Raw genomic sequence first — 27,993 nt, 5'->3', positions numbered from 1 at the left:
TTGTGACTTTTATTTTGACACAGCGGCGGACCTTTATTTTGACAGCGCTGAGAACACCAGAGCCAGAGCAATCATTGCTCTTATTCTCCGTCTTTAGTATACAATCTGTTTAACAGCCCTGTCTAATACGTTGTTGGATAGAACTGTTATACAAAGAAATGAGGCAGTATATAAAAAGTTTTACCATTTGCTGTGTGGTTGATATCCAGTGTCGCTAGCTGAGCAGAAAAACATAATTTTCCGCTTGGTCACCTCAACATTGAGTTGGATTCAAAGTTGAGAGGTGCATTTATCACTATTTTCCATGTTCATAGAGTTAGTTAGTGTTGTAAATATAGGCTATAAACTGTGGCTGCATCTGAACACCAAGACAGTGACTTGTTTCCTCCCTGCCCTGTCAGGCAATGATTTAGCAGACAGTGTCTATGCATAAAGATGCCTCACGAAACTGATGTCAGACAGACTTCTGAGGCAGCGTAACGATTTAATGATCGCTAACAAAATAGAATATTAACAAATATATAACAAATTGAATATTTAATTACTACGATACAAACTTCTCGCTATAAATGTCATCCAAATAGGGAGAAGTTGGTGAAAATGTACACTTTACACACAAACTGGCCTCAAACCTCAAATTTTAAACGCCATCTTTATTTAATTGTCACAGAATGGAACGCACAGGATTGTGGGGTATCAAAGACAGCAAAGACATCTATGCTGCCTTCAAAAATCAATCAGAAGAAGGAGACAGGATGTGACACAATCATTGCAGTCGGGCCTTGTTACCTTCCTACCTCCGTATCCTGTCTGTAATTTTTCAGATTTTGGATGCAGCCTGTGTGTTTGCACCATGTGGCAACGTTCCTAAAGAGTCAATCCCATACACCCCCTTCCCCCCATGTTAAAATGCCCATAAAACTTTATGGCAGAAAAAAAAAAACATGTTTACAGCCTGGTGCAAAAATTGGTTTTGGTCTATATAGCTAATTTTGCCCTTCATGACAACTTTGAGGGGGGTGAATTTTTTTTATAACTTTTAAGCCTTTTAAGTTCTGCATAATTAAGGGTGTGGCCACTTCAGTGACAGGTGGATTGTCGCTGATGTCACTACTAGCTGTTTGTCTGCTGTCTTTTAGCCGTCTTGTCACCCCAGATAATCCTGCCTCTGCCCATTTTCGGTTATCCTGGAGTGACGCCCTGCCAAGATGGCGACGGCCGGCTCTCCCCACTTTGGGCTTCAAAAATGCTCTTTAGAAACCTACGGGGGACGTCATGGACACTACGTCCATTTTTTTAAAAAATTTTTTACAGTCTACTCTATGGTTTGCATGGCTTTTTTTTTTTGCTGCTAATATTAAATTTCCTTTTTGACTGACTACCAGAAATTTCTCTCTTATTGCCTGGAAATATATCTTGTGTAAAGAAAAAATATTTTAAATAAAGTAAAACCTGGATCAAAATGATGGTTTAAATGTAAGTCTGTAATTTTTCAAGAAAGTTTAATGTTTGGTGCAACAGTATTATTAGATAAACCTTGATTTAATATAAATTAAAGATTAATAATACATATGGTGCAACAGGTCCTTAATATTTAATCGGTGTTAATAAAAAAATCTTTTTAAGTGCACATTCTCTGTGCACATTTTGACTAATGAATTTGTATGACCTTTCTAGATGTTTATGATCACTACAGAAGTATTTTTAAAAAAAGTATAAAAAAAATAGAAAACATTATTTTTTATGACCTTCTCAGACCTGAAAATTTCAGTTTAAAATTCTGAATAGAAACTGAATACAAAGTTAGTAGATTTCACAATATTTATGATTAATTTCACACATAACAGTAGATGAAAATAATCTCATTTGAACGGAAACTGTCAGGAAAAAAGGTACAGAAGCTGTGAGTGGAGCGAGACCCTTTCAAAAGGAGCATTTATTAATCCCTAAAGGATGCATAATAGTATCTTAAAGGTATATATTAGTATTTAAATTATTATATTACTTTTGAAAGTGTGTCAGTGACAGATTCTGTACCTTCTGTTCTGAGCGTGTAGCCACTGTATTACTGGGAAAAAAATTAAACCATACAAATGTTTTTATAACTTACCCATCAAACGGCACCAGCACAGACAGAACAAAACGCATGTGAAAAACGTGTAAAACATTTTCTTCAGTAGTTCAGTGTCTGATGTACAGTAATAAAACTATCTGCTGAAAACACTCAGTCTATATGTGAATCCTCCCACGACACAGTTTGACCCTGCATTTGCATACCATATAATGTTATAGTACTTCAAGCCCTTATTGAGACTCAAACTGTTCTTAATGTGTGAAAATTCTTTATTTTCATCATTTTACATAATTTTTTAAAAGTAGTTGTAACTATGTTAAATGGCTAAGAGCATAACTGGTTTTAAAATGGTTGCCTATTTATTCAGGTCTTAATTTTAGTGTATGAAAAAAATAGTTAAAAGCGTATCTGGTCTCATATTTTTACTGACGTTCATCTTCTGAGTCAAACTGAAACCTGCTTCGGGTTATTTCTTTCTTTTTTCTTCTTTTTTTGTGGTTTGATAATTTGGGTGGTCGGACATTTTATATGCGAGACTAGGCATTTAGTGTGTGTGTGTGTGTGTGTTTGTTTTAGATTGTTGGTAAAGAGTTTCTTCCTGTCCTGCCTCTATATGAACAGCTTTAAACTTTAACCTACAGAAACATGATGAGAAACTGTTTCACACAGAGACAGGAAAATAATTGAAACACGATTATATTTAACAGTACCATTAACAAGTTTAGTCTGTAAAATATATTTATTCTTTTGTTTTAAAAAAATATATAATTTTATATCAATTTAGTAAAGAATAAAACATTCAAATTCTAGAAGTTGTACTGTGATGCTTAGAAATCAGGATGTGTGTTGAATGTGCATTAAGTTGTTCAAGATCATGAGACTCATGTATGTTTGTCTGGTGCGTGAAAGTGTGAATCAATGATGTTCTTCTGCTGTTTGTTTGCATGTGTTTCATTCACAAACTGATGCTGGATCTTCAGACTGGATCTCTGACCATCACACACACCGATACACAGACTCTGGACTCTATAAGCTTCAGATCATCAGAATATAAAGACTCTTTATAATTCTGATGATCTGTAGTTTATAGAGTCTTTATTAGAGCATCGGTGTTTCTGTCATTAGTAAGCGTTAGTCTTTCACTGCATTTTCTTTAAAGGTGACATTTTTTGCCCCTTTACACAAGATGTAATAAAAATCTACAGTGTTCCCAGAATGTGTCTTTGAAATTTCAGCTGAAATTTCACAGATTATAGCACTTAAACACGAGAAAAGTCAGATTTCCATGATATGTACCCTTTAAGGAATGTTAAAATCCAACAATATAGTGTTGGACGCTCATCCTGATTGGTCACACATATCATCACTATAATAGTGTTTCCTGTTGAGCTCACAGTGATGATGCTGTTCTTCAAAAACACACCAGATGGAGCCATTTATCAGTTCAATATCATATCAGTATCATACAAATAATGATTAATGCAGAAAAGTATCAAGTATCAAACATATCAAATGACCTCAACTTTTGACCTTTACTCAAACCAACTAGCCATCCAACTGTATTGAGAGTATAGGACTTGATACTGTAGTACAATCCCTTAGAATAATCGGCACTTTCTTAACATCTTGAGTTGGGGGTAACGTTAGGGGTAATCACTTTATTGGGGTCATTAGGTGGGAACACTCGTTCCTTGGTGTTTCATTGATAGGCCCACGACACCTACAAAGGGCTCAAAAGCAAAACCTTACTGTGGCTACAAAACCTCTGCAACCAACCTCTACTGGGAGCAACTGGGTTTTCCAGCCCCGTTGTACTTCTTCGGCTGCTAGGACTTCAGTCTTTTATGTTCATTCGCTTCACCAATTGTGGCCTCCCAGGGCACAGTTCCTTCCACAGTTAACAGGGACATTTACAAGGTTGACCACAGGATCAGGTCCAGCCTGAAGTTAGTTGTGATGATCTCAGGTGGAAAACTGAACTTATGGTCTAAATCAACTTCTGCATTTTCCAGTCCCGGGCAGCGTCCAGCAGGGTCGATTACATTTTTGTAGTTGGCTTCCATGTAAAAAAAGATGGATAACGCCCCTTCACTCTCTTCCATTGGTGAAAAGTGAAGCTGCCAAAGTCCTAATATTGCGCTGACATCTTGCACTGATTTGGGACCTTTGGAAAGCTTCTGGTCAGTAGTGAGCGTGAAGTTTAGCCAAGGTCCCGCCCTCACTCCCGCAGGAACGGTTAGTACAAAGTTTATTGCAGAGCAACTCGTTGTGTCAGTGTGAAATAAACAGTTATGGACATGTAGAAATTAAAGTTTAAACTTTGAATCTCCTCCTGAAAATCCCAGAAAAAGTCTGTTGGACTACTTCGTTTAGAGAAGCTGTCAGTCATGACGTCACATTCCCGTTTTTATAGCATCAAATAACTAAATAAGACAAAAAAAAAACAATCACTTAAACCTAAATCAGCATGATAAAAACTACCTAAAATTACAGAAAACATTTTATTTTATTAAATAAACATTTATTTGAAGTGCGATTTGATTGTTTAGTTTCCACCGCGTTCCATCAGACTTCATGGAGAGGGAGGGGTTTATGACCTATACCGGGACCAGCCACCAGGGGGCGAACGAGACGCTTTGGCTTCACTTTTCAGCCCTTGTGTTGGTTGGCACGCTTGTTGGCTTCACTGGAAGTTGTCCTGCTCTTATGAAGGCAGTGGATTTTGAGAATCCATGCTTTGAAGGAGGAAGGGCATTGGTGGTGGTTCTCCTTCCTTCCAGGATACCCAGTAAACAATTACCGCCTTTCAACGTTGAAATTTGGTTGAAAATAAGTCGGTCCCGATTGGACTAGTTTACAACGTGATTTCAACTGATCATCTAAGACCACATGTTTTCAAATGAAAATCTAAGACAGGATAAGTCTGTTATACGTGCTAAAATAACAGAGAAAAACAAACGACCAAACCATGTTCATTATTATCTCAAATAATTTGAAAGAGTTTTACATATTCCATTTAGATGTTGAAGATCGACCTGTTTTCAACGTTGAAAAGTTGTAATAGATGTTGAAGATTTACGTCTATTCAAAGTCTAATAAACGACTTTTTGCTAGCTGGGTAATCTCCTGTTGTCCCAGGACCTGATTGTGCCTCCAGGTTTAACGGCCTTGGGAAAGACTGGTTTTGCAGCTGATGAGGATCTGTCTAAGAGTTGCTGGGGTTTAACAGAGAGGACATGATGGATCTTCTCCAGTCCACTGGTTTATGTTCTTGGTTGTGGGAAGAACATCATAAGCGGCTCTGATGATGAAGCTCAGTCTGTTCCCTCCCATCCTCCAAAGATCCTTCCAGGTGAGCTTAAGTTTCTCCAGGTTTTCCCAGTTATTCCCCTGTCCCTGTTTGGACTGCGAGACTATGACCTTTGTGCATCTCTCTTCCTCCTCTTGCTGCCGGACCTCGGCTTATACCAGCTTTCTTCTCTGGGCAGATGTTGACTTGTATCATATGGGTCGGCTTGTCCCGAGTCCAAAACCGGCTCTACCCTGCTGGACCTGTCCTATAAGTTTTCCATGGCTGAGAGCAGATTTTGCTTACTCTACAGCCTCAGTCGATATCCACTTTCTCCCAGTTGCCAGTCTGCCAGTCAGCAACTTGTATTATTAAAAGCTTTTTATTTAATATACTTATATTAGATGGTCGAGCTTATTCCTGGTTATGATACTAGATCATGCAGTATGCATATGGCTTGTACTATGCATACTATGTATTTTTTATCACCCATTGTGTGTACCATCATTTTCACTTTTTTTTATTATTTACACAAAAACATCACACCGACTTGCATTAAAGGAGGGACCTGAGCCATATAGAGACAGAAGATCGCAGAGACTTGAGGTCGGCTCGTTGGACCGATAAACAAACACCGAAAGAAGCCTAGTATTATTTTTCCAGATGTAAAGTCTTATTTTGAACACTAGATGGCGCTCTATACAGAGGCTGTTAGATTTAACTACACCATTATGCATAGGAAAAGGCCTATTTCTACATTTAAAACTATTTATTTATTGTATTATAGCAGATGTTTGACCAGTGAATTACCTGAAATTAAAAACATAATTTGTAAAATTAAACAAACATATACAAAAACATAAGAAACCCAAAAACATATAACTTAGGCAATGAGTAAAATTCATCGGATCACTCAATTCATATGTAAAATTCAAAACTAAATTAAGCAAAAAATGTTGACATTAAATTTGATGGGATTTGAACCATAGAACAGTGATGAAAAAGATCTCTACAACATTAAAAGTGTGTACAACATATATACAACAACAAATAGGCTAACAAAATAAAATCTGAATGACCAGTAAATGTCCATTTATTTAATGAGTTTGAGGTTAAAGGTCACCAAATTAATCAAACACATTCAGCCAAAGTGGGCCAGCAATATTTAAACAGCTTACAAAAAACAACACATTTTTTAACAATTTATTCTTTGCAGTGTTATGTACAGTTTACATTTTGTATTTAAGTTAGAAATGAATATTTGAATCTCAAAGTGTTTTTCTATGTTTCGCCTTGAGTGAGTCCTGCTCTGACGTGTGGCCACACCCACCAGTGTCATCAAACAAAACTTTTTTATCTAAGATTTGACCTTATTTGTTTTACCTGTACAGTGTTTTTTGTACAGTGTTTACCACATGTGGACAGGGGCCGTTATGCTTCTAAAAAAAAGTGTTGGCAGTGTTAGTTGGTTTCTCCTAAAAACTGATGAAAAACAAGTAAATTATTAACAAACATCAAACATAAATTGTAAATCATACCTTGCATTTATTCTTAAAATAATGACCAAAACATTGGCAAAAAAAATAAAATAAAACAGGATGAGAGAATAGTTCTTCTTAGAAGGAAGTGTTAGAGCTGGAAAACAACTGAAACTAACACTGCTAAACTGCACAGTCACTGCATGAGTATAAAAGATCATGATGCATATGCACACAAGGTATATCTTTTCATTTTTTAATATCTGTTTGGTTTAAGACCTTTTTGTCAAACATCAGCATTGATAGGTTCAGTATCACCAGTGTGTTGTAAATTGGTTTCTCTGTTGAGCAGAAGTCAAATGGTTTCATGTGAGCAGGAATGGAAAAAACACATTCAACCACATGCTATTCACAGACACACTTTTCACATCTCAGAGAGAGAGACAATTACAAACTGACATCAAACACACACGTCCAGCAGCAGAAATGTGTTCATGCACAAGCTGTTCTCCTAACCAACAGATCAAACAACATTTCTGTACTGACCTACATAATTTAGACCACAGCAAGGTGTCCGTTCCTGTAGATTAATCTACTTTTTGCACTGTAAGAGTAAAAAATTAAAACCCTCTAATGGATACTTATAACATAATTTGTTAAAAGTCCTTGCGTTTCAAGGTTAAGTTTAATTTAAATAGCGCCTTTACATTGCTCAAGGTTGCTTTACATAGTACTTTACGAATATGCATATAATCCACACACATAAGGCCACATGCAGCCACATTATTGAAAATACATACACAGAAATGTTTTTAGCTCAGTCTTGAAAGTAGACTAAATGTTATGGAGAGTGAGGGGTAGTGAGTTCCATAGGAGCAGTAACACAAAACGACCCTCCACCTTTGACGTTTTTATGAGATTTTTTTTATCCATTGTTAGTTATTATTCAAACCCCTTCAGGATGATCCTGCTGCATGTCCGCTGTGATTTCCTGATGAAACATCCCAAATCCTAAATCTTAACCCTTGACTAGGGGCCCTATCATACACCTGGCGCAATGCGACAGTAGGGGCGACGATCTGGGTCTTGTACTCAGAAAAAGGCTGAAGTTCGATCATCTTCTCATTGCGATTGGTGCATAATCCACACAATCCTGCTCTTCAACTTTCTGTAAAAAGATGCATTAGACAAGATATAATAATAATAATAAATGTGATATGTTTTTTTCGAAGTAACAAGATATAAACATTTTCTAAACATCTGATGGTGCTGTTGTGTTTGAGATTTATGTGATAGATCATTATAATATGGAAGCACATTTCCACCACATAAACAAAAAATGCTCTGGTAAATTATAGTTAAGACATAATAAATTAAAATTGTTACATACAAAAAAATGTATGACATTAATAATTCTAAATGATGAAATACTAAGTCTAATGTCTAATGTCATACTGTAATTTTGACAAAAAGTTTTTTGTTAACTTAAGTCATAATTTAGACTTTTTCATATCACAATTTCGATTTAGTACGTCATAATATTTATTTTTTTGTCATAATTTTTTTTTTTGTCATAATTATGAATTACCAGATCATGATTTTTTTTTCTTATATGGTGGAAATGGGCTTCCATATTATACAGTCAAAAACACAAGCACACTGATCTACATCTGCAATTATAAAAATACTTAACAAATTAACAATTGTCTCACCGATTTCTCTGCGCTTCTTTTGTCGAATGTCGTCTCAGCGTAAATGATCTCTTCTTCACGAGTCTCTGTTTGAACAAGAATAGATGCATTAAAACCACAAAATTCAATCTTGAAAATATGGTTCTTCACAATATTTATGTTATTATTAGGGCTTTCGAACTTAAAGAAATAAATGTATTATTTTTAAAAAGCAGTTTTTAAAAATGGCATTAACAAATTGCATTTACCATTAGGCCTATAACTTTTTCCACTCACAAAAAGTTACTTTGAAAAAATGTGTGATCGTCATAAAATTTAAAGGGATATTCTTTACACATAACTCAAACCAAATGGGATCTTTCACAAAAGTATTTTACATTCTTTGTATTTAATCAAAACAAGCACAACAAAAGTCATCATTCATTTAGATTTTAAGATCATAAAATTGAGAAAGCTTTTTTGAGTTTTTGAATTAAAAATAAACATTTCTTTTATTACATTTCCAGTGTTGATGCTGTTTGAGAAAGGCAGAATCTGTTTTTGTGCGAGTGAGACGAGCGACGATTAGTGTCATTATATAGAAATAGAGATGCATTATGATATGAGTGTAATCTACAGAGAATAACTACACATATTAGTTTGGTTTCGTATAAAGTTTAACTACGAAATTATGAGAATCATTTTAATCAAATGATCAAATCAGTTGACTGAACATATTTTCAAAATATTATTTGTTGTATTACTTATTTAAAAGCGGTAATGCTTGCCTTCTTTGTCAATTGTTCTACATTTCTTGCTGATGCAGAAGATCCCAAATCCTGCAACAATCATCAGAGATCCAGCAGAGATCAACACTATCAGAGACACTGAGACTGGAGGAAGAGAAGGAGAGAGTGTGTCCGGTGCTGTAATGATAAAGAAAGAAGTGAATGCATCAGTCTGATCTACAACAGAAGACAGAGATCAGGTCAGTAAATACACACATATATCATCAGTGCTGTGGTACCTGCACATGTGTGACAGAGTGTGTTGATGTCCAGATGTGTGGTCTGGTTGCTGATGGGATTGTTCAGCACACAGCTGTAGGTGTTTTTATCCTGATATTCCACCTCCAGAGGTAGAGAGAGACTGATGCTGAGATCACACACACTGATGCTGGACAATACACTGATTCCTGCGTACCAGGAGAGAGTCGCATGACTCACATTCAACACTGATGAACACACCAGTGAACAATTTGATGATGACGAAGAACATTGTGAAGAGTTACTGATGATGACAGGAACAGGCAGACGAGCTGGAAAACATGAGAGAATAAACAGAAATGTGAACACAACAGTCAGTATATTTTAGGTGTTGTGAATTGTAGTTTTGTGTTGAGTGAGTGTTTAGTGCGTTAACGGTCATTGAATGTGTCTGTCAGCTCAAACTATACAATTATTTAATGTATGAATGTATGTAAATAGAATAAGTAAATGTTTAGATAAATTACGTCTCTACTCACCATAGACAGAAACATTTAATGTTTTTGATGATTTTTTCACTCCACTTATCTCCAGTTGATAAACTCCAGTATGTTCAGTTGTGGTGTTTGTGATGGTCAGAGATCCAGTTTGATCGTCCAGCTTCAGTCTGTCTCTGAATCTCACATCAGGAACATCATCAGATGTGGAGAAGATTTGCTTCTTTTTGTTAATTTTAGCTATGAGAGACTTTTCAGCTCCATATTTCCACAGTATGTCGTCGACTTCATGTATTTCAGTAACATCAGTGTTTAGAGTAACAGATTCTCCCTCCATCACTGACACTGAATCACCAAACACACCTGATGAACAAACTGATTTTACACAGATGAATACTCTTGATGGTTACAAAGCCTGAAATCAGCTGAAGATTTTATCATTTACATGTGAAGTTGAGAACATCCAGTACAGCAGCAGAAACGCGAAACACAAAGAACAATAAGGATTAAATTAAATGTTAATATTATAGCTGTATCACTGCAATATGGACATTCCTTTGACTCAGAAACATTTTTTTGTGTAATGTCAACTGTATTCATAAACCGCTTCTGTAAACTGCCAACTGATCAAGCAGACAGAGAAAACATTGCCCAAGCAAGCATGGATTGCCTAAAAATATATTTAATGTAGCAGTTAATAGAGTAATATGGCCGCATCATTTATGAAAAAAGGAGAGATGATAGCTTAATGCTACTTTTCTTATGCAATAATTATTGTTATTATTATTACTGTTATAAATGTCAATTTTAAACAAGCACATGACCCAACAAGCAGTAATAATAATTGGACTTTCATACTAAATATTCCATTCTATTTAATACGCTAAAACCATAAATGCATTATTCCAGATATGAACTCAAAGCAAACAGATTTCCAAAAACAGCAACAATTTGTGCAGTCACGCAACATCCTTAAGAAGTTTAGCTACTTGTGCTGGTGTGCATTTGTAAATTTGTAAATGCACACCAGAGTCAAATTTGTGGTTTAAATTTAAATCAGCTTATTTCAAAGTTTAAAGTTTGATGCTACAGATTTATTAACTAAATCTTGATTTAAGATTAATTCTTATGATACAACACATCCTTAATCTTTAGTTTGTTTTTGAGGAAAAACAATGTATAAAGTTCAATCATTTATTGAAAATAAAAGCATGATAAGCATTGCCGATTGAAAGTACAAGTTTAATTGTGCTGGATATTGTCATGAATCCTTTTTTGTTTTTAAATAAAATAAAAAAGGCCTTAAATTTGAAAGCTACTTAATTAAGTTTTTTTCTTTCTGACCCTCCAGAGCATTTGCATTCATTGTAGAGATTTCCATTATTTTCTATGATTCAACATTTTATTTCCGTTTAAAATTCGAACAGATACTGAATACACAGTTGATTTCACAATATTCATGATTCATAGATACATAACAGCAGATGGAAATAATCTCAGTTGAAACGTTTTGCTCTGAAATGAAAAAAAAAAGTAAGCCATGAAAATGTTTTAATAACTCACCGATCAGATTCCACCAGCATAAACAGAAAACAAACATGTGAAACATGTTCTATAGTTTTGAGTCTGATCTAATAAAACTTCCTGCTAAACATACAGCAGAAGTGTTGATGTGATGTGAATCCTCCCACGAAACAGTTTGACCCTCCTACTTTCACAAACCTGCATTTGTGTAATATACTATAGTTCATCTTGCTGATATTAAGACTTTAACTGTTCTTAATGTGTGAAATATTCCTTATTTTTGTCATTGAACTTGCTTTTTGTAAGGTACTCACTCAAAAAAAGAGGTATAAAAGCTGTCACTGTGGCGGTACACTTTCAAAACAATTAAAGTAAAAAAAATATTGTTGAATTGTGGATGAACAACACCATTTTCAGAAAAGTTGGGACATTTTTACTTCACGTTTAATTGACAAAGAGTCGATTAAGTACAAAGTACAAAGAAAAGAGTTGGTCAATGTGTTCACTGACCAACTTATGTGTATTTTGTAAACATAAACAAATTTGGATTTTGATGGTTGCACGCGCTTCAAATAAAGTTAGGACAGATGCAAAATAAAAGAGAAAAGATTATAGAACATACGATTTCATCTGTTTTGAAACAGCCCACAATAAGTAGGTGAACTGCTAATAGGTGAGGGTATCATATTTGGTTATAAAAAGAAGCATCCGCCAACAATGGGTCATGTTTCACCCCTTTGTGCCAAATATCATAAGAGAATTCTCAAACAATTCAAAAATCACATTTCTCAATGCAGGATTATTCAGGTGTTTCACCATCTTCCATACACTATACTGTGAAAAGATTCAGGGAATCCAGATACATCTCAGTCCGTGTAGAGTAAGGCAGGAGACCTCTGTTTAATGTGCGTGACCTTTGACCCCTGATCTGCTAATTCAGCAACTAATGACACGTGAATCTCTGTTACTCAAGGAAAGGTGATGTGACGCAGTGGTAAACGTGCGTGTGTCCTTACTTTTTTTGGGAGTGTGTTGCAGCCATCAAAATCAAAATGTGTTCATATTTACAAAATGAATATTAAGTTGGTCGATGAAAGCACTGGAAATCTTTTCTTTGTATTTTTGTCAGTTAAATGAAGGCTGATAAATCAGAAAATAAATATATATATATATATATATATATATATATATATATATATATATATATATATATATATATATATATATATTTCTTGCTTGTGTTTTATCACTTGCTTATGTTTTATCATTTAATCAAATATCATATTTTAAGAAATCATTATCATCATGTTGATGTGTTTCTCATTACTATCATTTTGATGTGTTTACCATTATTATAATTTGAAATGTATGTTTAATACTTTTCTCTTATTAATCTTTATGCCTCAAATGTAGCTGATTGAGAGTGAACTTTTGTACTCGATGTTTAGATGAGGTCAAAATACTGTAAGTTTCCGATAGGTAAACCACAAATGCTCTAATATCTCAAGAAAGTGGTAAACGAGTGTTAGCTGAACACCTTGCAGTGTACGGGCCAACACCTCAGAGTGTGAAAACATGAAAACTGGATATGTGTGTGTCTTTAGTGCCCGCTCAATATTAGAGGAAAGAGGAACTGAAAAGTAATTTCAACTGTTTCTTTAGTAAACGTTTAATCCTGTTTATGGATGAGTTCACTTTACTAATCATTAATTATATAATTGTCTGCTGTTAAAAAAATTAAATTTGACTAAAATCATCACACTTGATCTCTGACTTAATTAACAAATCACAGACTCTTAACTGTATTTGCAACTTTTCTGGAAATGCCATAAAGCCTAACTAGTGATTTTAAAAGGATGTATATGTTTTCCAAATTTTGAGTGAATGGAAAAACCCAAAGTACATAGATAAAATCGTCTGCCACCTCACAGTGCCAGTTTTACTGAAGTTCATCTTCTGAGTCAGACTGAAACTGCTGCGGTCGCTTTTCTACAGAAATGTGGTTTTGTCTGTTGGGTGGACAAACATCTTGCAGGTGAGAATGTGCTTTCAGTGCATGTGGGTTTTTAACTTGTACTTGAAGAGCTTCTTCCCGTCCTGCTGCTATTATCAGATTTAGACACTTTAATCTACTGGAGAAAAAAACAAACAGGAAGATGTGCAACTGTTTGACACATGGAGAGAAACAGTAACACAATTATCATATTTAACTGCTCAAAAGTTTAGACTGTAAAACTTTTGAGCAGTTTAAATGTCCTTTCTTTAAAATGTCCACCTGTGGAAAAACAACAATCAGAGCTTGGTTGGAAGGAGAGAGTTGAAGCATTTAGTTCAAGTGGCATTTGTCAAATTGGGTAAATAAAATAAAATAAACACCCTGTGACACAGGTGCTCAAATAAACTACAGGACTATATTTACACACAGAGTAACCAAGACACCAGTGAGTGAAAAAGGTAATAAAGGAACAGATTAACAGGAAGAGAGAGAGATTTCAAACTAAAAGTCCTTGAGAAACTTCAAAATAATAGTCCTGAACGCAAGAACACGCAAAAAACAGCTGAAGCCCGAGAAATTGTTGTTATTGTGGTTTATTGAAAATATGCAGTGAATACGATCTGAGTGTATGGGGGTGTGAATCAGGATGTGGTTTATATGACGTTCGTTAAATTGCACAAGATCATCCATTAGATTAATTTAAGTTTGTCTGACGAGTGAATGTGTGAATCATAATGTTCTTTTTATTTGTTTGTATGTTACATTATGATTCCAGACATATTTCCCTACTGACAATCTTTATGTAGAAAAAAAAAAACTATTTCACAGTTGTTGTTTTTTTATTTTTATAAGTGCTTCAGTGTTTCTGTCATTAATGGGTATAATTTAGTAATTCAAAGCATTTTCCTTTGAGGATGTTAAAATGCAGTTGAATATTTAGTTAAATCGATCCAATAAATGAAACGTGAGCTCTGACTCAGTATTAAAACATAACTGAGATCATCTCTATCACCTTCACATCAAATTACACAATTTTCACATTATGTCACACGACTCTTAGTCTTAAAATAACCTGTTGCATTGTGCTGTAATGCTGTTGTAGCTGCTGTTATTAAAAACCCACCAGAAGGCGCCACTCAATATCGAGAATGAAAGTGATGACAGTAAATATGGGTCAAAGACAGTCAATCTGTAATAATTGTATCTATTTATCATTACAGCTTCAGGTCTGTCTTCTGGTCCTAGCAGGAATGTGTTGCCGTTCTTCTGGGGTGATTTACTATCAATGCAGCAACTCTGTGAAAATAGGTAGGCTATTTTTATTCTAATAAACCAAATCTGTGTTTAATTGAGTTTGTTATTATTATTATTATTATTATTATTATTATTATTTGTCTTATTTAGTTTATTATAGTTTTTGAACTTCGGAGAAACGACGCTTTTTGAAACTTTGAATCAATTGAACCATTGCTTCGAAATAATGATTCACTGTTTGGAATCGTTCGAATTTCCACACGCTGGTGACCCCTGCTGGTCAGAACTGTGTAAATGCAGCAAAAATTCAGTCCAACCATGCATAAAAACACCTTTTACAAACCCATTGTAAACGTTTTATTTAAGGTGTAATCTATTAAAGGCAATTAACAAATCATGTATAGTAGCATTAAATAAAAAGTGTCTTTATAATAGGCCTATGTGTTGTTTTATTAAATTGTAGTAGGCTACTTGTTGTGTTTGTTTTATGTAGAGATTGGTTAATCAGACCAATGAGACTTTTAACTACAGCTCTTTCTTTTTATTATGTGTAATTGAATGTCTAGAAATGTATCAAATCTATCCGTGATCAGGTAAACATCATGTAGACAACCCCTAGCGGCAACCCATTGAAATTTCCGCACAGTTATGACGTAACGGAATCCCGTTGACTGAAATCATGTGACTGGCAGCAAAAAAAAAAAAAATGACTTTGGCAGTCTGAATGTTCGAAACATATGATTCACAAAGGTTTCGAAGCTTTATGAATCGTGTTTCGAAAGCAATCATCGCTAGTAGTTTATATTTTCCTATCTTCCCCTGTGAGTACAGAAACATTTATTTATAGCACACTGTGTTTGGTAAAAGCAGGACTATTATTAGAGAGATGTGATTTTATGAATTGGACACTAGAGAGCGATGATGTGCTCTTGCCGATTTTGCCAAAATATCCACAACATGTGTGAGATTAGCCTATCTGTGATACTGTAAACTATGTATTCCATATTCAATTTTATATTGATCTAAACAGGAGCAGACCAAGTGAGATCAAAATTTAATAAAGTTTCTGTGTGTTAAGCTTTAGTTAATTTACTTAAGCTTCTGAATGCTGTGCTTTTTGAGCACCACTAAATTAAACTAAAACACAGCAACACGATTTTAGGTGAGTGAAGGTGCAAAAGAAAAAAAATAAACAGATGAAATAAAAAGCGCAAGCAAAACCGAGTCAGAAGAAAAACATCCTGGCAGAGATGTTGTATTTTATCACCGTTTTGGGGTGATATTTTCATCCTTTGATGGTCCTTTGATTTCTGCAAGGAAAAATATACAGTCAATCAAGTGCAACAGTTTAAATACTTAAAAATATATATAATTAAATTTTATGTAGCTTCAGAAGACCCCATTAAAGTTTCTGTAAAATTATATCTTTGGGCATAGCTTTTAAGATTTGAAATTTTAATTGATTGTAGCCTAGGTGACCTAACATTTAGGTATCGCCCATAATTTGCATAAGTTTGATCTCTTGTTGCATTGCCAACGGTCACTGTCTCCTCAACCACGACAAACACAAAAGTCTACAATTACTCGCGATGGAGATAAACTTTCTTCAGGGAAACACAAAAGGTGGTGGAAGGCAGAATGTTAGAGACTGACAGTTACGCCTGTTTCATAGTCTCTGTTTTCCATAGGCTACTCATGTTAAAGGGGTTGGTTATGATTTCACTTTTCTAACTTTAGTTAGTGTGTAATGTTGCTGTTTGAGCATAAACAACATCTGTGAAGTTTAAAGTTCAAAGCAAATGAAGTTATTTTTTTAAAACAAATTGATTTTTAAGGACTACAACAAACTGATGGTATGGGACTACACTACATTCCTCCCGGCTTAGTGACATCACTAACCCTAAAATTGACATAAACCCTGCCCCCGGGAATGTGATTTATAGATCATGACAGAATATGCTAATCAATGACTAGAAGATACACATAAGTGTAAGACTGAAAAAACTGTAAGAACTGTTTGAGAGGGCTAATCTCTGAGAAAACAAAGGAAATTACCATTTGAACTCACTCTTGTGCAACATTCGAGACACAAGTCTCACCTGAGAATCATTCTAATCTACATCTCTTTCCCTCGACCCCCACTCTCTCTCTCTCGTGGTGAGATCACCCAAACTCACACAAGAATCTTATGGTTTTAATGTGAACAATTATCATGCAGTTTATACATGCTTAGTATCATTTTAAATGTCTCAGTGCGACTGGTACAAATGCCTCATTCCCAAAGAAGTAAACCAAAAGGTAATAAAGTTCTTAATAGTTTAGAAATATCTTGCACACAGAAGGGTGTGACTTACAGACAAATGGTCAGAAGGTGTTAACTCAATGCAAATTTCCTCTGATAGCATGGTCTATCAGTAAGGCCCCCAGTAAGTCGCCCCCAGTAACAGTGTTTAAGGTGAATTTCCACTGTGAACTCATGTTTACATTTGAAATGAGGTCTGCCTATATAATGAAATGCAACCAGAGATTTTCTGTACCTCAGATCAGCCTGTTTGGCTGAGAGTTGCCGAAACTCTTAGCTTCATGTATTTCTTAAATGTCGAGTTAAACTTTTTCCTTTTTATTCAAGAGCATTTGAAGTTTTGTATTGATTATCATTGAACTGATTATGAAATTGTTATAATACATTTACCTGACATAATGAATTGTTACATTTGATTATTCTAACTGACTTTGACATTATTTACATTAGAGTTAAAATGAATAGTAAAACATTTGCTCACATTTAATGATGCACGGATAGCATTAAAACGTACTCGGTTACTAACGTAACCTCGGTTCTCTCTAAAAGAGGTTCTCTCGTACTGCGTAATATCTTACGCTAGGGGAAAACCTCTTTTCCACGAGATATTGAAGCCAAAAATGATCCTTAATTTTGAATTAATGTAAAACACGTTGCAGCAGAAATGCACACATAGGCGAGACGGCTTGCGTGCCTATTGGCTGCCCTGCGGCAACTGCAGCAGCCTATCGAGAGAGGCCCCAGGTGACGCCAGATCCAATGGGGGGCGCTTTGCGCCCACTGCGTCACGTCCCGCCGAAACGGGCGTGGCCTGGGCCTATAAATATAGCTCGATGGCTGATACAATCTGGTTTTCATCACTGAAGCGAACCAGCGTGTTGCAGGCACGGCAAATATATGCAGTACTCGTTCCCTCTACGAGAGAGAACCGAGGTTTACGTTAGTAACCGAGTACGTTCTCTTAAGAGAGGTTCTCTCGTAATGCGTAATATCTTACGCTAGGGGAACACTATGCAAAACGCTGTGCAACGCTGTGCCACTCCTATTCAGCTGTCTCAGATCTAGAATGGGTCTGAGACCCCCGTCTTTTTTCGGTACCAGAAAATATCTGCTATATAGACCCCCTTCGCTCTGAGCTTGAGATAAAGGCTATATTGCCCCTTTGCTCAAAAGTTTCGCTATTTCGGCTCGAAGTAGATGAGCTACTTCGCTTTTTACCATAGTTTAGACCGAGCGTCGGCCGTTGAGCGAACTGCAGCGAATAGCCTCTCTCTATAGTGTTCAGCACCCATTCTGATACCCCGGGAAGTTTTGCCCACGCATTCGCGTGAATGGCTAGGGGTAAAATGAGATCTGGGCTCTGGCCGCGACTGAGTGGCGGCCGCAGAGCCCGGGTGTGTTGTAACGTGAACACTGTGCTTGCAGCATCTGAGGCGGGGAGCGCGCTGAACACAGCGGGTGGTCCGGCCGCGCTCGATTTCTCTATGGCAGTTTGCGACATGGAAATGAGCGGGGTGAAACCCGTGGGTTTTAGCATGTCTGTGAGTGAATGTGGGCGCGTGACAGCGGGCACATTTACTGCATTCAAAACACCTTCTGCCTGAGCTGACTGAATGTGTGTTGGTTTCGTTTTTACAGAAACCGTGTGCCATGAATACTGTAGTGTTTGTGGGCACTGGGTTGTGGGCACATTCACTACGTTTAATGCACAATCGACGTAAGTCAATTTGATTTGTCCGAGCCCTGTACTGTTGTGGGCTGTGCTTGTGTGTAGTAATGAACACTGATTCGTGTGCACTTATAACACCATCGGCCGTGGCCGGAATACCAGAAATTACACTCTTTCTGAGATTTATCTGGGTCGCCGTGAAAACGGCGTTTGTGTGCAGGCAAGCGGGTCGTGTTACCGGCTTGTCGGCTGCAAAATACACTGGAACAGTCACATTTTCTGGAACTGAACGAGCGAGAAGATTCGGCGGGAGTCCGGCCGCAGCGGGACTTAAACACCATAGTTTTCGTAGCATTGTTAGGAAGGCTTTGAGGCCTCAGGCTTGACTTCAATCCTTGGCCGGGGCCCGCGCGAAGGGGGGCGGCGGCCAGAAGAGCGAGAGCGTGGTCTCTGGTCCCGGGCCTGGCGGCGTTGTGAAGCGGCGGCGGTCGGAGGCTGCGGCTGTGAGCTTCGAGCAGACGGCTGTTTGGGGTGGCCTGCTGCGGAGCTAGAGCGCTTCGGGAGGAAGTGCTTCATAGCCTGTGACGTCTTCTGGGCCTCAGCGAATCTGTCCGCGATATCTTTGACGGCAGGTCCGAATAGGCCTGTTGGGGAGACGGGAGCGTCGAGGAACACAGCGCGCACCGAGTCCGGCATCTCCGATAACGTCAACCACAAGTGTCACTCAGCAACGGTGAAAGAAGCCATCAGCTGTCCCAAGGCCTGTACAGCGGATTTCGCGGCGCGGAGGGCGAGGTCCGTAGCGCCTCTTAGATCCGGCACGCTGATCGCTTCCTTCCTCGTCCATTTTGAGGAGGAGTTCGGCTTGGAAGATCTGCAAGACGGCCATGGAGTGTAGTGCCGATACAGCTTGCCCGGCGGCAGCGTAGGCGCGACCGTGCATAGCGGAGGTGGCGCGGCAAGCTTTAGAAGGCAGCGCTGTCTTTGCTCGGCGTCCAGCTGAGGGCTGGCAAAGGTGGGCTGCTACCGCTGCTTCCACAGGGGGAAGGGAGAGATATCCTCTGTCTTTAGCACCATCCACTACGGAGAATGCTGGCGGAGAGCGGGGTGCTCCAGGACTTTGCAACTTCTTTGTGAAGCTCAGGAAGAAAAGGCGCAGGCCTGGACGGTGGTGGAGCCCTGTCCTTTCTCAGGAAACATCCGTCCAGTCTGTTGTGTGCCGGCTGCGCGGGCGCCTCCCACTCAAGGCCGAGGCTCGCCACGCATGAGTTCAGTCTCGATGCTGGCCTGCTTTCCCGGCGATGCGCGGGCAGCGGCGGGGAGATCCACAGAGCTCGCCCATTCCTCACTGTCCGATGCCAGGATAGAGCAGCTGGCCTCCTCCGCAGATACAGCTGCCTCGTCGACCTCGATTTGTGGAACCGGGGGCAGACGGTGGCCGTTGTTCGTCGGTGAGCGACTCAGTAGAAGCTGGCGAAGCTGGCGGGCGAACCGGCGAGCTTCTGCGGGCTGGAGAAGGCTCGGGAACTCACTGTGTGCCGCGCTTCTTGCGGCGCGGCACTACAGCTGGTTGAAGTGCAGGCTCGGTGAAGGATGGCAGACGAGTCCTCAGAGTCGGCATGGGCAGAAGCTCACAATGATGGCAGCCGCCATCGGTGAGCGCGAGAGCTGCATGATCGTGACCCAGGCAGGAAACGCAGATTACATGGCGGTCCCCGTTCGCTGAGTGAGGCTCGGCACGGCACCGGAAAGCAGAGCAGGTACGCCGACTGAAGGCGGCGAGGCCAGCGGCCTCAGATGCAATGGCTCGTCCTGCTGAAGGCTTTTTCTCGACGGCGCGGCTTCTCACTCTGGATCCAACGATGCGTAAGCTTCATTGAAGAGATGAAAACCAGATTGTATCAGCCATCGAGCTATATTTATAGGCCCAGGCCACGCCCGTTTCGGCGGGACGTGACGCAGTGGGCGCGAAGCGCCCCCATTGGATCTGACGTCACCTGGGGCCTCTCTCGATAGGCTGCTGCAGTTGCCGCAGGGCAGCCAATAGGCACGCAAAGCCGTCTCGCCTATGTCTGCATTGCTACTGCAACGCGTTTTACATTAATTCAAAATTAAGAATAATTTTTGGCTTCAATATCTCGTGGAAAAGAGGTTTTCCCCTAGCGTAAGATATTACGCAGTACGAGAGAACCTCTCGTAAGAGAACCTTTTTCATTTATTGAGTCAGATGAAATAACAAGTTAATACATATGATAAAATTTATTGAATTTAACCAAAAATACTTTGCAGCGAGAAAAGACAGTAACACGTAAAGACCTTCCGTGCTGGTCTGATGCCGGACCTTGGGCCAATCGAGTGCGAGTTTACACAAGCTACATAAATGCATTAACCATTCAGAAATGTTGTCTTCTTCTTGAGTCTCTCCTTCTTTGTCTGACTCAGGTTTGAATATAAAATTCTAAAAGTTTTTGAAATTTTCAGTGCATGTCTATGTGAGTGCAAGTTGTTGTGGCTCCACCCTCTGTGCCGGGAGAAGCAGCTCATTTGCATTTAAAGGGACAGATACAAAAACTGTGTTTTTAGTCACCTTCAAAAATGTACAATTTTAACATGCTATATAAAATATCTGTGGGGTATTTTGATCTAAAGCTTCACATAGACATAGAGAAAAAACATAGAAAAGGGCATTATACCACCCCTTTAACAGGTTTAAGCCATTCACACTGTTCTAGCGTTTCCGCACAGAGTATATTATTTTTTGCTGTTATGCACGCGCTGAATTAAAGTGAAACGATTGACATGAAAAGTACGTAATATCACCATAAATGCATTTAATTAAATTATACTACTATTTGTCACAGTATTTTTTTTTCTACTTCAAGCACGGGGTAACCAAGGTATTTATGATGCGCATGATTTCTTGTATTAAGATTTAAGTGCAAAAGAAAATGTTTTGTCAATTGTAAGTTTTAATTTAAAATGTTTAGAAATTTAGAAAAGTACATCTTTAAACATTTTGCCCCTTCCTTGAGCAACTTAATATAGGCCTAAACATATCTAAAGAAGTTGCATTTAATATGTTGTTTAAAGGGACACTTCACCCATTTGCATTAAGCTTTGTATCTTTAGAAACCCAGTCATATTTTTGAATGGTCATGGTTTATTCCCTTATTTTCCCCTGAGAGGGTAGAAATAAGGATTTAAGCGTTCCATTTCCTACTTTTTATGACGTAATAATCGTCATTTTGCGTCATCAAAAGCAGGAAGTCCCATTTCTTTGTATAAGGGTTAAGACTACAAACACTAGCTCATCATTTATCCAGGGGGTGGGACCCACTCACGTTACAGACCTATTACAGATCAGTGGGTGGGACTTCACTTGCAGGTACAGAAATCAATATCCGCCATCTTGTTTGGAAGCTAAGCTAATAAGCGCTGTGGAGATAGAAAGTTACGACAATGACGGAAGAAACTAAACATGATATGGAAGAAGAGGATTTTGAAAATCTGCTGCTCGAATCCAATGTTCGTGGCTATCTTTATGAGCCGCAATATAGTGAAGTGCAGTGATGGAGGAACAGGAGGCGGCTGCTGGGGCTTCTGCAGCCGAGGCAGAAGACCTGCCTGTCGCGGACGAGGAGCCCGGACTGGCTCGAGCTTGGGCGGACTGCTGGTGCCTGTGCTCTCACTGTGCGCTACGGACACAGAGATAAAGTCCGTCTGCTGCAGAGAATTTCAACGCTGGCAATTTCCCCTGGACGAAATCTCTGAATCAGACGAGGACACGGACATTTGTGTTGTGATGTGAACCATCCTAGTTTCGCACCGCATATGTTCTGACTGAACATCCCGGTATCATGCAATAATTCACCATTTAGAAAGAAATACAAACGAGGAGTAATTCACTAATGAGTTTGCCAACTAACTAGACATTTTGTGTGAAATGAATTTCAAACTCTGGTGGCAGCTAGCCTTGTAGACGGAATAGTGATTTCTTTGATGTTTGCTCTGTTCTGGATTAGTCGGAGTGGCTTGCGGAGCTGTGCAATGTGGTGCATTGTGGGAGTTGTTGTCTTACATACAAATGCGCCCTAAAGTTATTTTCTGTCTTTTCTCGGTCAAGAAGGCACCGAATTCAAAATTTATTTTAGATTTCGACTACATATATGACCCAATTTCAATAAAGATTAATGTTGAAATGGGTGAAATGCTCCTTTAAATTGTGTTTAATCGTGAATACGTCTATGCAAGTGTATAACTGTACTGTGTACAAAGAGAATCGCAATGCTGACAAAACATTTTTTTTTTTTTTTTATAAAAGTTGCTGATAAAAACTTTTGGATTTCAAATAAATATAGTGAATAAATGATCACCATTTTGGGGTGAAATTTTCATACACGACCTCCTTTGATTTCTGCAAGGAAAAATATACAGTCAATCAAAAGCAACAGTTTAAATACTTTAAAAAAAATAATAAATAAATAAAAAAGTACAAAGTAAAAAAGTTTTTGGTATAGCCGCGGATTGGTTGCGTGCTGTTTAATAAAAAAGAAAAAAATAATTATAGGTCTGCAAAATGGAAATACTGTATGTTAGTATTAACACTGCAGTGCAAACAGTGCAAGCAGTGCAAAATATAGTGTAAATAAAACATAAAAACATGCTTCTAGTCGTTTCCTCCTGAAGGTAACAAGGTTGACCATCCACATCTGTTCACTGACCGTGATGCATATGGAACACAAAAATTCGAACAGATTAATTGACATCAACAACTTCTTGCAACACAGAATGATCTTACCTTTTTTTTTCTTGTTGGTTTACACAATGCAGAATTATTCATGTCTTTCTCCTGGGTCTGAACTGCATTAACAATAACATAATGCATACATGTTAAAAAACAACAAAGTCTTCAAATTTAATATTGAAATTGATGCCTTATAAAAGATACATATTTTAACATATGCATTAATTGTTTGATCTCCTGACCTGATTTTTTACGTTTCCTGCAGAGGCAGAAGATCCCAATGACTGCAACTACAATCAACAGAGATCCAACAGCAACAGAGATCAACTCTATTAGAGACACTGAGACTGGAGGAACTGAAGGACAGGAAAAGAAAGATTGTCATTAATGTGAGTAATACATCAGTCTGATCTACAACAGAAGACAGAGATCAGGTCAGTAAATACACACATATATCATCAGTGCTGTGATACCTGCACATGTGTGACAGAGTGTGTTGATGTCCAGATGTGTGGTCTGGTTGCTGATGGGATTGTTCAGCACACAGCTGTAGGTGTTTTTATCCTGATATTCCACCTCCAGAGGTAGAGAGAGACTGATGCTGAGATCACACACACTGATGCTGGACAATACACTGATTCCTGCGTACCAGGAGAGAGTCGCATCACACACATTCAACACTGATGAACACACCAGTGAACAATTTGATGATGAAGAAGAACATTGTGAAGAGTTACTGATGATGACAGGAACAGGCAGACGAGCTAGAAAACATGAGAGAATAAAGAGGAGTATTGATAAATTTACACAACATTTTCCAGTTCAATGTTTTGAGTGAGTGTTTAGGGCAGTGGTTTTCAAATGGTGGATCGTCATTAGTTCCATCCGGACCGTGGGACATATTTGCACCCTTTTACCATTTCTAAAGTTTAAAACGAGCAGTGCATCAAAACAACGTGGTTCCATTTCAAAAGCTTCTCTCTATGATGTGCGTATTGTAGCGCTATGGGAACACTTTGTGTGTGACCGGCGATGAAGAGCGTGTGCAAACACACCAATGAAACTGGCATGCGGTTATACGATAATGCCTCAGGTGGAAGAGTCTGCAGTATTAGTAAAGAAACCAACTCTCAACGCTTAAGCCGTTCAGAACAACCTCCCCACTGGGGAAAGACTTTCAGGGAGCAGCTCAGGCTGCAAGATATAGTGGTCTAACAGTTGTACCAGGCTGAGAGCGGAAGGTTTGATTGACGAAGAGTCGTTCTCTGAGCTTTGTTGAGCGGAGCCACAGATTTGTCTCTCCATGCAACTAAAGCGAGCATTCAGTGGTGGTCTGGTCGCCACAGAGAGACATCTGTGGTTGAACCTAACGGCATCAAAGACTGAGACAGGACGTTTCTGCTCGATGCCCCTCTTTCACCTACCGGGCTGTTTGGCGGCTCTGTTAACACAGTTGCCATCAGATTATGGGAGGTAAAGAGAGACGTTGGTCCAGTTCCTTCCTCGCCGCACTCAAGGGAAGGAGCTGTCGACCACCCGGCCTAAACCCTGTCCTGCTCAGAGACGTGAGGCGCAGAAGCAGAGTGTGGCGAGTCGCGCTCCCCCTCACTAAGATTGGGGACCGGCTCGTCGCTCTCAGCAGTCTCGTAAGAGACCTGATGAACAATGTTTAACAGAAGAATTAATGGAAGGGCCTTGATAAAATTGGAAGCTTCACATTTCTTTTCTTAAGTCCTCTAGAAATCCCATTGACATAACCTTGAGTTTTGCTTTTTTTTTTTTTTTTTTTTTTTTTTTTAGATTTTATACATATAATCAGTGTCACAAATGCTGTTGATTGAATTTAATTCCTACTGAATATTTTTTCAATAAAACATGAATATGTGAACCTTTCGACAAATTACCTCAACTCACCATAGACAGAAACATTTAATGTTTTTGATGATTTTTTCGCTCCACTTATCTCTAGTTGATAAACTCCAGTATGATCAGTTCTGGTGTTTGTGATGGTCAGAGATCCAGTTTGATCGTCCAGCTTCAGTCTGTCTCTGAATCTCCCATCAGGAACATTAAATGTGGAGAAGTTTTGCTTCTTTTTATTCATTTTAGCTATGAGAGACTTTTCAGCTCCATATTTCCACAGTATATCATCATCTTCATGTATTTCAGTAACATCAGTGTTTAGAGTAACAGAATCTCCCTCCATCACTGACACTGATTCACTAAACACACCTGATGAACAAACAGATTTACACACGATGGTTTAAAAAGCCTGAAATCAGCTGAAGTTTTGTGAAATTGTGAAATGAAAAACACTCAGAGCAACCGCAGAAAGGCAAAAACAAATGAAAGGCGAGCTCTATGAACATGATATTAATTAAAATTACACCTGCATATTTTAACACCTTGCCATTCTTAAATATTTAGATCAGTAGATTTTTTTTTTCTGACTAATGAATGTATATTGCTTTTGTAGTTGTTCAGGGCTAATTAAGATAATTTAAACCCACAAAAATGGCAATGTCCCCTCACCCCAACCCAGCCCCAAACATATTTTTTGGTACATCATACAATATTTGAAAAATATCTCTTAAAAATATTTATTTATGCATTTGTTTAGCCTTCCTTGTCGTGTGTGCCCTCACTCTCCCTCTCATGCTCAGCACTTTTTTTCAATCTTTACGGATTGCTTCCGCCTTACATTCATAACTCTCATTTAAACAGTTTTTAAACAGGTTTCCGATCACCTCATATCCAATCGCTTCTGAGGACGGCCACTGACTCTCACATGAACAATTGACAACTCAAAATTTAGCTTTTCTAGTCAGAGCACCATTGATACATTCATACACTGTCAGGAAAACCTGCATATATCGGGGAATTTTAAAATGGTCCCAGGCCCCATCCCAAGTCATGCAAGCTGGGCCTCAGATTTGAAAGTGGCACAATGGAGAAGAGTCTCCACTGGATGAATCTACATTCATCATAGAAATTTACTTTATTTGCATGACTTTTAACATCTGTGAAGAATGTTACTGTTAAGCCCAAAAAAAAAAAAAGATAACTTACCAGTCAGACGCCACCAACACAAACAGAACAAAGCAAACACGTTAATCATTTTCTTCAATCTTTCACTGAAAAGTCTGATTAAAAAAAAAAAAAAAGTCTAGTTAATGTCTGCCGTCTCACATTGTGACTAGCAGACTCTAAATGTTCAGTCAAACTGAAACCTGCTGTGGTTGGTTTTCTTCCGAGACGAAGAGTGGGTATAGTGCACGTGTGTTTATTTTCTAGGTGAAAGAGCTTCTTCCTGTCCTGCTTAATGAATCTCACGGTTAATGCATGCACAACGAATCTCAGTTGATGCCTTCACAAAACAGCTTTTTAGTCAAATTTAAAAAATCACATCAAATCAAGTTTCATTATAAACCTTGGTTCATCATGGTTGACCAAGTTAAAATCCAAAGTGCTGAATCCATCAAAAACAGTCAAATCGGAGTCAGCGGTTAAACTAGACTCTTAATAATCATGCATATTTGCTAACATACACAAATTTGACACCTAAACAAAACACTAAATGAGCTGTAAGCACTGAATGACAGAGAGAGAGACAGAACCTGTATTTACATGGACCCTAATAATCTGATTGTGATTGGACTAGTAGCACAGTCGGCTAAAAAATCTGCATGATTGATATTCAAAACGATAAGCAAGCCCTGCTTTGTTTAAGGTTTGTATATTTGCAGTCCTAGTTTCAGTTTCCCTTTCTGAGTGATGAATATAGACTATGGATACCTGCTGATATAGACAGATATTTACTTGCATGCAGGCGCCGAACGCTCGTGCTGGTTGACACTCCCCTTTAAGGCCCCGATATACTTCAAATGAAATCGGAGAACAAACTGACGTGATGTCATTTTGAATAAAATCAGGCCAAAATTAACTTCATTCGGAGGTCGTTTTGGGAGTTTGAAACAGCTTGCCAGAGCGAACTTTCTGGAAAAGACCTGATCTGTGGCGATTATGCAATACGTAGGCTAGGTGTGCGCTGAGGCTCCGTCCTCTTTCACGTTGAAATCTTTTCCGGTTAATTTCCTCTGTTGGAGGCCGTGGAGGTCAGACGTCCGTGAGTGAAAACATAATTTTGGAGTAGAAAATGAAGTTGTGCTTCTTATCAAACGAGACACGGACACTTTTTAATGTTTTAATACGGTAAAGCTGTTTGATTTTAATTGCTATATAATTTTTAAAAAAGTGACATGACTTCACAAAAGTGGTGAATTGCAAAGCCCTAGTTACCCCTAAAATTTAAGAACGAAAAATAACTTCGCTTGAGGTATATCAGGGCCTTTAGTCCTTTTGGTGTGTTCCAGCGCAGCTTTCTGTCCGAGACGCAGCCAACGAGAGGCGACTACACAGTCAGCTTTCATCACCGCTAGTTCTTGTTGTGTTTCGGCCTTTTAATAACAGTATTCATAAATAAGTTGAAAAATAAACAAATACTTTGACT

At 38.4% G+C, this 27,993-nt stretch overlaps 2 protein-coding genes across 2 annotated transcripts; both read right to left on the bottom strand.

Annotated features, from left to right (window-relative positions):
* Positions 1-6,119: 6,119 nt before the first annotated feature.
* Positions 6,120-11,667, bottom strand: LOC143735251 (CD48 antigen-like). Its single transcript, XM_077225363.1, has 6 exons — positions 11,558-11,667; positions 10,037-10,357; positions 9,539-9,829; positions 9,300-9,437; positions 8,554-8,618; positions 6,120-8,009 (listed from the first exon to the last, which is right to left on the bottom strand). The coding sequence occupies exons 1-6, from the start codon at positions 11,601-11,603 to the stop codon at positions 7,956-7,958; spliced, it is 915 nt and encodes a 304-aa protein (XP_077081478.1). The 5' UTR covers positions 11,604-11,667; the 3' UTR covers positions 6,120-7,955.
* Positions 11,668-15,294: 3,627 nt separating this feature from the next.
* On the bottom strand, positions 15,295-26,806 carry LOC143735263 (CD48 antigen-like). Its single transcript, XM_077225381.1, has 7 exons — positions 26,553-26,806; positions 25,398-25,715; positions 23,957-24,247; positions 23,726-23,839; positions 23,538-23,599; positions 23,113-23,153; positions 15,295-16,078 (listed from the first exon to the last, which is right to left on the bottom strand). Coding segments are annotated over exons 1-7 (876 nt in total). The 5' UTR covers positions 26,602-26,806; the 3' UTR covers positions 15,295-16,077.
* Between the last annotated feature and the right edge of the window lie 1,187 nt (positions 26,807-27,993).

This window comes from Siphateles boraxobius, unplaced genomic scaffold, assembly GCF_051911475.1.
Source record: "Siphateles boraxobius isolate OS27281-9 unplaced genomic scaffold, OSU_SipBor_1 13, whole genome shotgun sequence".
In the NCBI taxonomy this organism is placed as follows: Eukaryota; Metazoa; Chordata; class Actinopteri; order Cypriniformes; family Leuciscidae; genus Siphateles; species Siphateles boraxobius.
This window is presented reverse-complemented; position numbering and strand designations above follow the sequence as displayed.

Coding starts and splice junctions, on each gene's coding strand:
- LOC143735251 (XM_077225363.1), bottom strand. CDS start 11,603: ATGTTTCACATGTTTGTTTTCTGTTTATGCTGGTGGAATCTGATCG. Junction 10,358..11,557: donor ATGCTGGTGGAATCTGATCG/GTGAGTTATTAA, acceptor TTTGTTCATCAG/GTGTGTTTGGTGATTCAGTG. Junction 8,010..8,553: donor AAAGAAGCGCAGAGAAATCG/GTGAGACAATTG, acceptor ATCTTTTTACAG/AAAGTTGAAGAGCAGGATTG.
- LOC143735263 (XM_077225381.1), bottom strand. CDS start 26,601: ATGATTAACGTGTTTGCTTTGTTCTGTTTGTGTTGGTGGCGTCTGACT. Junction 25,716..26,552: donor GTGTTGGTGGCGTCTGACTG/GTAAGTTATCTT, acceptor TTTGTTCATCAG/GTGTGTTTAGTGAATCAGTG. Junction 24,248..25,397: donor ATTAAATGTTTCTGTCTATG/GTGAGTTGAGGT, acceptor CATGTTTTCTAG/CTCGTCTGCCTGTTCCTGTC.